The 13,545-nt window shown below is 35.6% G+C and overlaps 1 protein-coding gene across 2 annotated transcripts in view; it reads left to right on the top strand.

The window, feature by feature from the left end:
* Positions 1-1,185: 1,185 nt before the first annotated feature.
* The window catches only part of LOC150100630 (uncharacterized protein C9orf85 homolog), a 32,329-nt gene continuing 19,969 nt past the window's right edge, over positions 1,186-13,545 (top strand). The window contains exons 1-2 of one of the 2 annotated variants that reach the window (XM_090401908.1): positions 1,186-1,614; positions 11,092-11,300. In XM_090401908.1, coding sequence (XP_090258034.1) covers positions 11,092-11,300 — 209 coding nt within the window. In that variant the 5' untranslated portion in view covers positions 1,186-1,614. Of the gene's footprint in view, positions 1,615-2,114; positions 2,257-11,091; positions 11,301-13,545 lie in introns of those variants that run through there. The other variant, XM_090401907.1, reaches the window with a different exon arrangement.

The following is a 13,545-nucleotide window of genomic DNA, read 5'->3' on the forward strand; positions in this document are numbered from 1 at the left end:
GCCTTTTTTCGACCGGTTCCCGAGTTAGTCGATCTCTGGCACGGGCAAGCAGGTTTTTCCTCCCGGAAACTCGGGTTTTTCGTCCTGTAAACTCAAGAAAATCGACCGTAGAACCCACATTATTTCAGACATTAAATATATTGTGTTAGGTTTAGGGACCACGAGATGGCGGCACATTTGAGCCGTCTCTCTTCACTGCGTACCGCTTAATTAGTGATAGCCTTGGGCCATCTGTCTCTGATTGGGTACCAGTGGAGATTGAACTGCCCACTTAGTCTCCAAAAGTTAGATAGGGCTAAATGGCCTCGCCTACTCCCCGTATAAGGGAATAAAAAGGAGTCAGCTGATTTTTTTTTTTTTTCTGAAAATTTATGCGGGAGGAGTGGAACAAATGGATGGCAAAGCCAAATCACGATGTTACAGCAACAGGACGTATGAAACGGTCAACAATTTCAGAAGTGTGTACCTGGGTGAAAAATTCATGGGAAGCTGTGAAAAGAAGAGACGATTATAAAGTCATTTAAGAAATGCGGGATAAGTAATGCGATGGATGGTACCGAAGATGACGCAGTTTTTGAAGGGAGTACAATAGTTCCGACGAAAGTAATACGAACGGTGACATTAACACTTTCATTGCCAAGCTGAAAATTGGAATTTCGTGTGGTGGGCAAATTTTTTTTATTTATTTTTTATTTAGTTAACGACGTCCACGCGATAACGCGTGATCGGCCGTTTGGTGAGAACTCGCATCGCGCGATTGGCAATGAACGTGTTAACGAGACCAGTGATAGTACCGAGAGTGAAGATGAACTGAATATTGCTAATACAAATGATTGTAACAATAAATAAAAATTAAGTAAGAATTTGTAAATACCTTTATATAATAAAATATTTTTTTCTAAAAATCGTCTCAAATTTGGGGTACGTCTTATCGTCCGAAAAATACGGTAAGTCTTACGAAACTTGACTGGATTTAATTGCTTATTTTTATTAAACTCTTTATTTATATCATAATATGGTCTAAACCGAAAATTTCTTACTCAACTGATTGTTTTTACAGCATGACACTGAACGTGTAGAATATGTAGTATAGTATATGTAGTATATGTAGTATATAGTATATGTAGAATAGTTGTGGTGGTGTTGGAGGTGGGCGGTAGATGGCGTTGATGGAGATGATTCGTAGTAGAGGTTAGGTGTAGAGACAGTTGTAGGTGTCCTCCCGCGATGAGTCTTCGGACTCCTTGGAGGTATCAGGAATAATAATAATAATATTTCATGGCATATCGATGGTCATGTGCCGTACATTCAGGATACGGTAAGACCCTGGAATCCACACAATGCTACGGCGAGATGCTTACGCTGTCATTGAAGTATAGCTCAAGTGAAATCGTCACAATGACTACAAACTAATTACATTCCCAGAGATGTGGTTTGTAGTCTGATGTTGAGATTAATTGCGATATTGCATGCCGTTGTTAGTATTTTCTCGTGAACTGGGCATGAAAGGTTTGTGCTTTGCATTCCCATTGCTAAGCACTTAAAAGCAAAAAAAAAAAAAAAAGTACTAATTCATGATAATTCTCGATAGAAAGTGGTATAAAAACATTATAGGTAAGTGCTTCATGACTGCTGTCGTTTGTAACTAACAAATTAAATTTGTGTGTGCGCGTTGGGAGGGGGCGGTAGAATTTTGAACTATGTTAATCTGAACGCATGTCATACACGTGTATTTGCAGATAATATATATATAATATATATATATATATATACACACACACTTTCTGGTGAAATGAAATTAAGTGGGTAATCAGCGCCAAAAAGCACTGGAAGCGGGATGACCAGCATGGTAAATTAAAGTTCAGAGTGCGAGAAGAAATTTCAAGCGTAATAGAAATAACTAACACTGGGTTTATTGGTCGTAAAGGTTCAAACCTTTATATGACCAATAAACCCAGTGTTAGTTATTTTTATTACATTAGTTTTGTGGTCGAAAATAACATAAATTTCAAGCGTGTTAATCTCGGCTTCAGCAATGCCAATATTAGGCGACTGGCAGCGCTTTTGGCCAGACTGTCTCAATTCTGGTAGGGTTCCTTGGGACCCTACCAAAGTTGAGATAAAGGTAGCAAATTACTGATTGATCAGCACATAAAGAATAGTGGACAAAGTACTGGAGAAGTTGGTTAAGGACAAAATTCAAGAATTGGTGGAAAGGAATATGATATTGTGTGGGTGACAATATGGTTTATGAAGGTAATGCCTGCCTCATTAATTTATTCACTTTTTTATAATAATACTGTGTTGGATAAAGCTGTTTCCTCCATAGCACAATTGGAAGAATGACAGTACATTTCACCCCTCAATTGTTTTTTTTTCTCCCAGAAACTCATTTTCTTCTCACATACAGACAAATCGGCCAAGAGAACACATGCAACTTGCAGACAAAAAGTACTAGTGGTGGTGGTGGTGGGCAGTAGATGATGATGATGGTAGTTGGCGGTTTAAGTTGTAGAGTGGTGTGTCCTCCCTCGATGACTCCTTGAGGTGTCACATTAATAATAAAGGAGATTGCTACACAATACTGCTAGTGCAAAGTCTAGCAATATCATCACTGTACAATGATACTGCTGGTCTTTACAGATGGAGATGGTTATGATTCTGGTGATATGTATAACAGGGAACTGACATCAGAGTGTTGTCATTTGGAAGAGTAGAGTCCAGGGAAAAGAAGTGACTATGAGTATGCTGTGGGACCCTGTACTCAAATTGTTGCTATTTAATTTGTACATTAATGATATAGGAAATGATCCCAGGGAAAATATTAAATTGATTGCTTAATCATCAGCAGTCAACTTGATATTTTTTAAAACAGGATAGAGTATTAGTTAATAAAGATCTTGTAGGAGTAATGATACAGACTGGCAATATGGTCATTGAAGAATGTCTGTCAGCCTTATGTGGGAGTGTGTAAGGTTATGCATTTTGTGATGAAAATATTGCCAGTTGTTTATACTCCTTTGATGGAATGTGGACTGTAAGAATTTGGGGATTGATAGATAGTTGGTTGCAAAAGTTGCTGAAATAGCTCATTGGATTACTTGGTTAGTGAAGAACACACTGAGGGGGTAAGATGTAATGGATTCAGAAACAAGTGACCAAGATGATAGCAGGTCAAATGTTCATTATGAGACTTGATTGAAGATTTCTAGATTTTTACAGAAATTGGTTGATAGGCAGCAAAGGTGGTGGTGGGGCGGGGGGAATATGATAAAGACATAAGTTATTTAAAGGGTTTAATAGGATTGATAAAGGGAAATTTTTCTGGCTATTGGTGAGGAGAACAATGGTTATTCCTGGAAATTAAACAGAAATTTTTAGCAAGGGCATGAAGACTAGATTTTTGCTTGGAGAGTGGTGAATAGGTTGAAGAGTCAATCATGAATGCTTTATTGGTGAATGAGTTCAAAGAGAATATTATAACAGTTATATGTGTGAAACATTGAATGAGCTTTCTGTATTAACTCTTCAAACTCCATGGAGATTCCCATGTAATAATAATAATTATTCATAATCCCCTCCCCCAAAAATGAGTTCTTGTCTTGAACAAAAAAACATCTGAAGTCTTGGTTCTGGCTTTTTTAATGCAAACAGAAAAGTGAATTTTCTCATCCTCTTTCTGTAACTTCCAAATTGATTAAAAATCAAAATGGTTTTATCTTATTGCTTTAAATTGCAAACATAAAAAGATATCTTATTTTCTTAATATAATTGTTGCTCTGGATTCAGTGCAAACTCATTTTTAACGAAATTTCACCAACATAATATTCCTTTTGCTTTATAAGAAAGAAATGAGGATAGAAATGTACTGTATATGCAGTGAAAATGAATTGGCATTTAGGTGCTGAAGGAGAGGTCTTGTTTTTGCACTTCAGCAGTGTGTTAGGTTTGTGGCTAGTAGAATGGTATCTTATGGGAATGCTACTCAGTTTGTTTCTGTAGAGGATATACTTGAAGTATATCCTCTACACCAAATTTGGTCATCATTGATAAAAAATATGCCCAAGCCAGATCTCGGACAAGGTGAACGTGACAGCATCCAGCATTATTCAAACTTAGCATTGCACTAAATCTGCATTCGGATATTTAATTTAATGAACAGTTAGACGGCTACAACTGCATAGAATGAACTATTTTGAGTAATTTCTCATTTCTTGTGTTTAAACTTTTAGTTACTTTTGACCCCTGAAGATGTAAGTCAAATGACTTACAAAACTTGTAGAGTTATTTTATTTTTATTTTTTTATTGTTTTTAACTTAATAAACATGTGGTCAAATTACCAGAATCTTTCTTATGATACTTGAAATACTTCAGTATGCATTTCATTTGGTATTCCATTCTCTTAAAAGTAATTAACTACAAAGGAGTTTGTGAAAGATATTTGAGGTGTTAAGTGAACTCGATGTGAATAAATGTCTTGATGATATAACATTGCATGTGGTAAAGTAATGTTCTAGGGAGATAAGAGCCTTGAGTATGCTTAAATAACAAACTTTCAAGAAAGGAAGAAGGATAAAATAGTATCTATAATTAAAAATGCTAAGAAATTATATTCCTGGATTAATCCTTTATTGAAGTGTAAGCAAACAAAGTTTGTACATGAACTATCTTCACGACTGGGCTGCTTGTATATAGAGGCTGATGACTTCACATCAATTGCCTTAGTAGCTCATAATACAAAGCACACATCCTTTCGAGTGTGTATAATACTATGCATTATGGAATGGGCCACTACACAAACTGGTTTCTACCTTTATTGACCTTAGTCTCTTTTCAGACGAAGGTTGACTGTTCATATTTAAGCTGTCTTCTTGTATTATTCCAAAATTCTAGCCGTCAACAGCTGCAGTACATTCTATTCCTTACTTAAGAGAGTTCATGTAGCTTGTGTCAAAAGCCATTTCCATCTATAATAATTCACAGTACAGCACAGTACAGTAGTTTCTTTTAAGTGTGGCTGCATAGATTGAAGTAAGCAGAAAGATAGTAAATCCCTGTAATTCTCACAGGTTCTCCATAAAGTCTGTGTTAGCACTTCCTTTTTTTAATATGAGATTTCAAAATTAAAGAATGAGTACTGGCACCTATCCCCCCCCCCCCCAAAAAAAGCATTGTATATAGACACACATGCTGTTATATATTTGAAACAGTAAGTTTACTTAATATCAGAATAACCCAGAATGAACATTTATTCTTGTATTTAATTAAATTCATTATTAATAATCAGTTATAAATTTTTAGGGTGTAGGGCTGACCACCTTATCCTGTGAACGGTTTGAGGTCCGATGATTAATAAACCCTCGACACCGCAAGGTAAAAGAGGATATAATGAAGATGAGAGTTATAAATTTTTTGAACAAGTTTGAGTTTTTTTAATATTATATTTTGGCATCCTTCATGGAGTTAAAGTCACCACAGGTTGCTTATGTAACTAGCAATATAACTATCATAATGAGCTTTGAAGTTTTGCTTTGAAATTTATGCTACCTGCATTCACAATGCACTCCAACAATGCATTCTGCTCACTACTCCTCACTGCCTTCTTTAACACATCTTTATACAACTTCCAGAAATGGCCTCTCGTTCTTCCCATCTTAACATCCATTTTTTTTTTCTTTATAATTCCTTCTGTATTAATCTGATAGAATCCCTTAACTAGCTTGAAGGTCTCTATCATATTTCCTCTTGTTCACCAACCTCTGTAATCCACATTACCTCAAATGCTCTTCATAACCAACCTTCCAGAGTTTTGATATCACTTGGTTCAATCATCTTTGAACTCTCTCTAGTGTTTCCACACCACAAACTAGGTAACCAAATCTGAGCACAATAGTCCACATGTGGTCTCACCAATGGCTTATATAGAAGCACCACCACCACCTCCTTATCCCTACATGTCAGTGTACTTTTTATCATAACAGCAATGCGATGTACAGTCCTTGCAACACTTGTGATGTGCCCTCGGAACTTCAGTCCAATGTCTACCATCACTCCAAGATCCTGAATTGGGGGTGAAGCTCCACCAATATAGTATGTGACCTTATATCTCTGTATCCCAAAGTGTTACACTTTGGGATACAGAGAAACCATTTATTAATTTATTAAAACTGCATCCCCCCCCCCCCCACACACACTCACACTCATTTGTCCAAGCTAAAAGTCTATTCAGATCTTCCTAGGGAGAATTAACACATCACTACTCCTGATAATTCTACCTAACCTTGCACCATTGGCAAACATTTGAAGATCCCCTGTCAATCCACTTGAAATATCAGTAACAAATAAGTTAAACAGTAAGGGCCCAAGAACAGAACTCTGAAGCACAGCACTGGTCATCTTCCTTTTCTGAGACACTCCTCTATCATACACAACTTGCTGGTATCATTTAGAGAGCCAATCTCCATTCCATCTAATATACTATCTATTCCTATTCTCTGCAGGTTATACACCAACTTATCATATGGTAATCTATCAAACGCTTTTGAGGAGTTCAAGAATATCACTGTATATGATTCTCCCTTATCTAACAGATTCACCATCTTATCATAAAACATAAGCAGATTGCTAAAACAAGATCTGCCTTGCACAAACCCATACTGACCATCATAGCGAATCTTATGTCTGTCAACCCAGTCCTGTATTCTATTTCTAACCAATTTTTCCAACACTTTGATTGCAATTTGCAGATATACACACCAGTCTATAATTGGAAACTTCTGTTCTCAAACCATGCTTGTAGAGAGATATTATTTTGCCTTCTTTCCACTTTCCTTAGGAACCTTCCCTACTACATGACTTTCATTAAATAACCAGGGCAAGGACATGGCTAACTCTTTTGCACATTCTTTAAAAATACATGGTGATATGTCATCAATTTCCACAGCCTTATTTCCACATGTTGCACAGCATCATTCACACCATTATGATATACACAGATGAAGTGTTCATTAAATAATTCCACTACTCTGCTACCATAACTATCCACCAGTGTCAACTTGCCATAATTATTTTTTTTCTCTTGCTTGCCACATAGCAGAAAAATTCCTTTGGATTGGCTTTGACCTGACCGGCCAATCTCCTCTTATATTCTACTGTTTTGTTTTGTTTTTTAACCATGCTTGTCACTTTTCTGGCCTGCAGTTTATATTCTTCATGCATCTGTTCACTGTACACTGTTTTGTACTTCCTCCGTAACTTCTTTTGTAACACTGCTTACTTGATTTCACTGTTCATCCATCTCATTCCTCTGTTTCCTTAACAGTTATGCATTGCTTGTGTTAGATACTGCCTTATTTCCCATGCACCGTCAACATCTTTCTACACAATTTATCAACCCAAATATTGATGCTAATTGACTACGGAGCTTCTCATATCACTCACCTTATAGTTTTACACATAGACCTTGATAACTCTTTTCTGTTTGACTACCTTCCAAACCAGTACTTCGTGATCACTTTCACCAACAGGTGGCAGCATTGAAAACCCATTCACAACCATAACCTGTGAGAATATCACCAAATCTAATACTGATGAACCTCATGTTCCTTCCATCACATGCTTCTTTAGATAGTTATCCTACAGAAACTCAACAAATTCTGTCTTCTGTCCACATTCCTATAATTAAAATCTCCCATTAGGATCATCTTCATTTTACTTGGCCAACTAATACTGAAATTTTTTTTGTACTGTAATATAGAAGTCACAGTCAAATTCATTCTCAAAGTTATATCCTATACACTCAAAGGGTGTATAGGATATAATGATAACACTACATGTACAATTTACATCATTACAAATATTCTATTGGCAATTACTAAAATAAAGAGCCAGAAGGCTTCAGTTTGGTGATGCAAAATTGTATAAGGAAAGCAGATATTAGATCCAGCATTATTTCAAAGCTGAATGTAGAAACTATGAAAGTTTCGTAAGGTAAGTTGACCATAGAGCTTACGGGAATACACTCCTAGGCATTCATGAGTTGCCTTAGTGTGGACTATTTAGAAGACATTTCAAGTTCCTTAGTATTGAACGAGAGTTTTTGCTCTCTTGAGGTTTCTGCTGTCAGGCCAGTGAAACTTTATCAAAATGGACTGATAAAAGACAAATATATAGACACTTGGACAGGGCCTATGTCTTCTAAGTAATCTGCACTAAGGCAACTCGGGAATGCTGGGGAAGTGTATTCCCGTAAGCTCTCTGGTCAAACTCACCCAACAAAACTTTCATAGTTTGTACTTTCAGCTTTGAAATAATGCTGCATCTAATATCCACTTTGCTTCTATTGACAGTTTTTTTCCCTCCAAATTAATGTGTTATCTGTCAAGACTCCATTGTCATTACATCATTTTATATTCACTTCTTACTGTAATCAGTCCACCTGATCTTGGTCTTCTTCCTGCCATCCTGGCAAAGGAAAAAAAAAGATTGTTTTCCTAACCTTCCCTCTCCCATTCTGGTTAAGTGACAATGTCAAGTAGTTTCCTTAATATCCTCTTTTTTAATATGGTTCTGCCATTGGTGCCATGTGTTTTCTCCCCTAATCTTTCTGAGAACTCCCATGTGTATGGCCTTCAGTCTCTGATCAAGTGTTTTATTTCTAGCCCAGCTCTCAGATCCATAAGTTAAAATTGGTTTGAATACTATGTTATATACAGCTAATTTAGTGTTTGACTAATTTCTCTTATTCCATATAAATTATTCATTTGACTCCCTACCATATCAGTTTTGCTAATTCTGTTTTCTTTTTCCATATTTAGTTTGCCATCTTCATTAAAAATTGTGTCTGAATAACTAGAAATATTTTACTTGTTCTATAGGTTCTCCAGTTTTTTGGTCTTCCTGCCTATTTACATATCGTCTTTTTATTGCTGATTTTCACACCAGATTTATTACAGCTGTTATTCAATTTAATTAGGAAATCCTGCAGACTTTTACTGGATTTGTTTAGGAGTAAATTATTTGCATAAAGTAAAGAACAGAGTTGAATATTTCCAATTTCAGTATCAGGTCTAATGCCACTTTCCTTCATAAAGTATCTATATATGATGAATAACAGTGAAGATAATATGCATCTTTGTCTTATGCCTTATTTAACATCAAATTGTTTTCCTGCACCTTCTTCAGTTCAAACTGCTGACTCACAACTTGGATATGGACTATGTATTGCTTAGTATAATGTAACATTTATATCAAATAATAGTAGCATTTTGAACAGCTTTTCCAGGTCTACCAAACTCAAATACAAATTCTTGTTATATTCTCTTGAGTTTTCAGCTATTTGTCTGAAAGTGAAAATCTGATCTTAACAACCATCTTTTTTTCTGCTCAACCTACCTTATTTTTCTCCCAGTTTCCCTTCCACAATTTTTCTTATTCTCTTTTCCCTTTTTATTAGTCTCTTCTTGAATACAAGTTTCCAGCTAAAATGAAGATGATGTTTGACTAAAAAAAAAAAACAGTCCTCAAGCTAAATCTGTGTGTAAGCTTAAGTTAAGAGAAAAATAATTTGTTGATATTATTTTTGAAGAGTTGTAGTTTGAGAAATACTTCATGACAAGGTCTGTTCCACAGAAGTGAGATAGATGAATGAAAGTAGCAGGTTTGGTGAGTCAACAGCACTTCTGTAAAAGGATATGGGCAGTTGTTGCTCATATTGCTTGTAGGTTTAGCAGAAATGATGAGCATGATGGATGCTGGTTCTGCTGAACAGTACTCATGGAAATATTTTCAGAAAACACGCAATGCAGAAACTGAACTGGCCATCTATGAGAGTCTGCAAAAGAACATTTCAGTCAATTGAACTACCCTCTTCTGAACAGCATCAAGAATTTTTAGATAGCTTTAGGTGCACCACCTAAGGCTGGATGCATCTGGGACCCATCCAGATTTAATAGCTGGACAAATGGAACCAATGTCTTGAACCATAGAAGTGATGTGATCACACAAGGAAAGACTAGGAGTGAGAATCTGTCCAGAGAGAGAGAGAGTGTGTGAGATCTGGTGAGATCAAAGGTAAACTAAGACTAAGGGTCCCCCCCCCTCAAAAAAACAAAGTCTTGGAAGCATTGAAGGTGACTAGGTTGTTATTGTCCATTGAAGAATGTTATAGTGATCATTGTTGGTTACACTTATTGTAGATGATCTTGAAGCCTGAGATGTTTGAGCACTACAAAATTTCCAAAATTTATTCATGGTTTTGCTGATGACAGAAAAACCATGAATAGGATTTGAGGTCAGTTAGAGAAGTTAATGAGGAAGAGGATAGGTGAAATAACAACCCTAAGGAACACCTTCTAGCCATAAAATATGAAAAAAGAAAAGAAAACCTCTACATTACTTATAGTGAATGACCTGAGAGAAAGCTGACAATCCAGTTACAAAGGGGAGGAGGCACAATGCACCTGACAATTTGCTAATAAGCTCTTGATGCAGAAACCAGTCAGATGGCTTGAAATGTGCAACAGCATAGGTTTCTCCAAACCTTTTCGTCACTTGTCTGCTGATAGGGTGATATAAATGAGGATATTTGCTGTGAATCTTAAGAAGTAAAATTCACACTGGTCACTTATTAGACAGTTCTCCAGGTGGATAAGAAGTTGACTGTCAGTGACCTTCTCCATTACTTTACCCAACACTGAGGTGAGATCAATAGATTAATAGTTTGATGTTAGAAACTTATTACCTTTCATTGGAAATAACTGTTTATGGGATTGGTCTATGCTATAGGATGGATACCAGTTGTGTAATATAATATAATGTATTGATGATCAGGAATATATATTATTTCAAGAGTACATCTCTTGAGCATAGCCAGTAAAATACCATCAGGACTAGAAACCAGAAGGCTTCAGAGAAAAAAGGAAGCTTGAAAAAAATATAAAAGATTTAAAAAATGCATTAATTATTTGCTAAATTGCCATTTATTTGAATTTATTAAATAATTTTATTTGTTGGAATATATATATTTGTTTTACTGATAATTTGAAATTGTGTTATTAACTATTCATGGTAGTACAATCTTTGCATTCTAGATGAGTACACAAAAAGGTAACAGTTCTAGAAACAGATCCCAGAAACATCAAAATAGCACAGAATTCAAGAATACTTTACATGACACCAGTAAACAGACAAAGATTCTTAATGACATGCACTTTTCTTCAGTGTGTCAAAGATGCAAGAATATCTTGGAGTGGAAAATTAAGTTTAAAAAATACAAGCCCCTTACTGTTCTTCGCAGATGGTAAGCTTGGAAGATACTTTTATATTGTTGACTTCCTGAATATATATGAACTATTGTTTAAATTCTTAATTATTATGTTAATAATCTTTGTTGCTTTAAAGTCTATAGTATAAAATGGGAGGAGCTATGCCATATTTCCTTGCAAATGCATAATTGTTATAACCATGTGTGAAGTGTTACGTTACATCCTACATCGCATACAAAAATTGATCATTCTGATGTTCATTATTTGAACATAAATTTCTATCTAACATCTAAAAAGTCCCAAAATCTCTTATATCAGGAGGGGGGGGAAGAGCCCCCCCCTAGTATATATATAATTTAACCAGTTATTTTAATGGATTAAAGCTTAGAGCAGTTATTAAAAGAATATCTAAAAGTATCCTACTTCTAAAAGAATATAAATTGATTAAAATTAACTTTTGTCTTTGTTGTAATGTGTCCAACATTGCTCTTATCCTTGTTACACTTGAATGGTTTCATCATATCATCACCCACAGAAAAAACTAACTTCCTGACTTCTCTTAAAATTCGTACACAGTCTTGGTATCACCAACCATTCCAAGCACCTACTATTCATTGCACTCAGAACAGTTGTCCAATGGATATCAAAAAATCTCCTAGTCCTGATGACATTTCTCTGATTATTGTAATAGTTCGTTTGTTACAAATTTGACTTCTGCACTATGCGGCCTTTTTATACTATCTTATTCCAATGTATGCATCATGCAGGCTGGAAATTAGCCCACATTAAATCCATTCCTGAGAAGGTAACAAATCTTTAACTTCAAACTGCAGTCAGTTTCTCTCACTTCAATTCTTTCTAAAGTAATGGAAAGAACCATCAGCACAACTAATCAATCACGATATTAGTTGACAGTCAACCACTCGAGATTTGTCAAATTTTTCTATGGTATTTTTTCAGAGCCAGGAAGAATGTGACAAATCTCAATTTTTTTTTGCTCTTTTTAATCTCCAAGGCCTTTGACCAGATCAGTGACAAAAGTGTCTTAAGCAAGTTGCCATCATTTGGTCTGTCACAAAACTTCTGCAACTGAGTTATCATTCTGGCTTCATATGCACTATGTGTAATAACGGGTACCTTATGTTATGCAGGAGCCTTGTTCTGCAAGGCTTCATTTTCTCTCTCTCTCCCTTTTATATATCAGTGATCTATTCCAGCTGACTACTGATCCAATGCACGGTTGTTGATGTCACATTGCATACCTCATTGCAATGAACAAATCGTAACCTTCAAAACATCCACCTCTGTTACTCTAAATTCTGTTCTTTCATTCTTCACTAGGGCTTGTGTAACCTTGTCCATTTCATTGCAGGCAAAGCATATTATTCATCAGAAAAAAAAAGAACCTTATTCTCATAAACTTACTTTCGACAACACAGACATCTCTGGAAAAAAAAACCAAAAAAAATTTTTCTTCTTGGAATTACCCTAACCCCATCTCTTTTGGCATAAATAAGTTTTAAAAGAGGTAAACCGTGAGTAGACATAACTATACATAATAAATAACGGAAAAACTCGCGTAGAAATATTTCTACGTGAGTTTTTCCGTTATTTATTATGTATAGTTTTGGCATAAATGTATTACAGTTGTTGCCTTTACAGCATCCAAAAAATTAGGATTTGTCTTTCACTCAATGTATTATTTTATTACCAAACAGTCTGTTATTGTATCCTTTTGAGCTCCCTAAAAATACTTGATTCAGTACAGAAAAGAGCATTTAAATTAAAGATACCAAGAATATTATATACTTGGTTTAATCCTTTATCCAAGTGTAAGCAAGCAAGTTTGCACCTGAATTATTTTCAGCACTGGGGCAACTCATATAAAGAAGCTAAGACTTCACATCACTTGACTTAGTATCTCATAATGCAAAGTGCATCTCCTTGTGAACATGTATAATGCTATGCATTATGGGAAGGGTCACTACCCAGACCGGTTTCAACCTTTATTGAGGTCTCATCAGTGGGAGCCAGACCCAGAGGTGATACTAATGTAGAAGTCATATTTTCATATACAAGTAGCCAAAAGATGTCACACCTTATTATTAAAATACTCTGGATTAGAGAAAGTTGCTGGAAGTTTTTCCACTTGGTTGTGGTATAAAATACGAGTAGCCACCTTTTGGCTACTCATATGAAAATATGACTTCTGCATTACTTCAACCTTAGTATCACCTCTAGATCTGGCTCCCACTGATGAGACCTCAATAAAGGTTGAAA

This window comes from Typopeltis vanoorti, chromosome 12 (genome assembly GCF_054136105.1).
Source record: "Typopeltis vanoorti isolate ZY-2024b chromosome 12, IOZ_Tvanoo_1.0, whole genome shotgun sequence".
In the NCBI taxonomy this organism is placed as follows: Eukaryota; Metazoa; Arthropoda; class Arachnida; order Uropygi; family Thelyphonidae; genus Typopeltis; species Typopeltis vanoorti.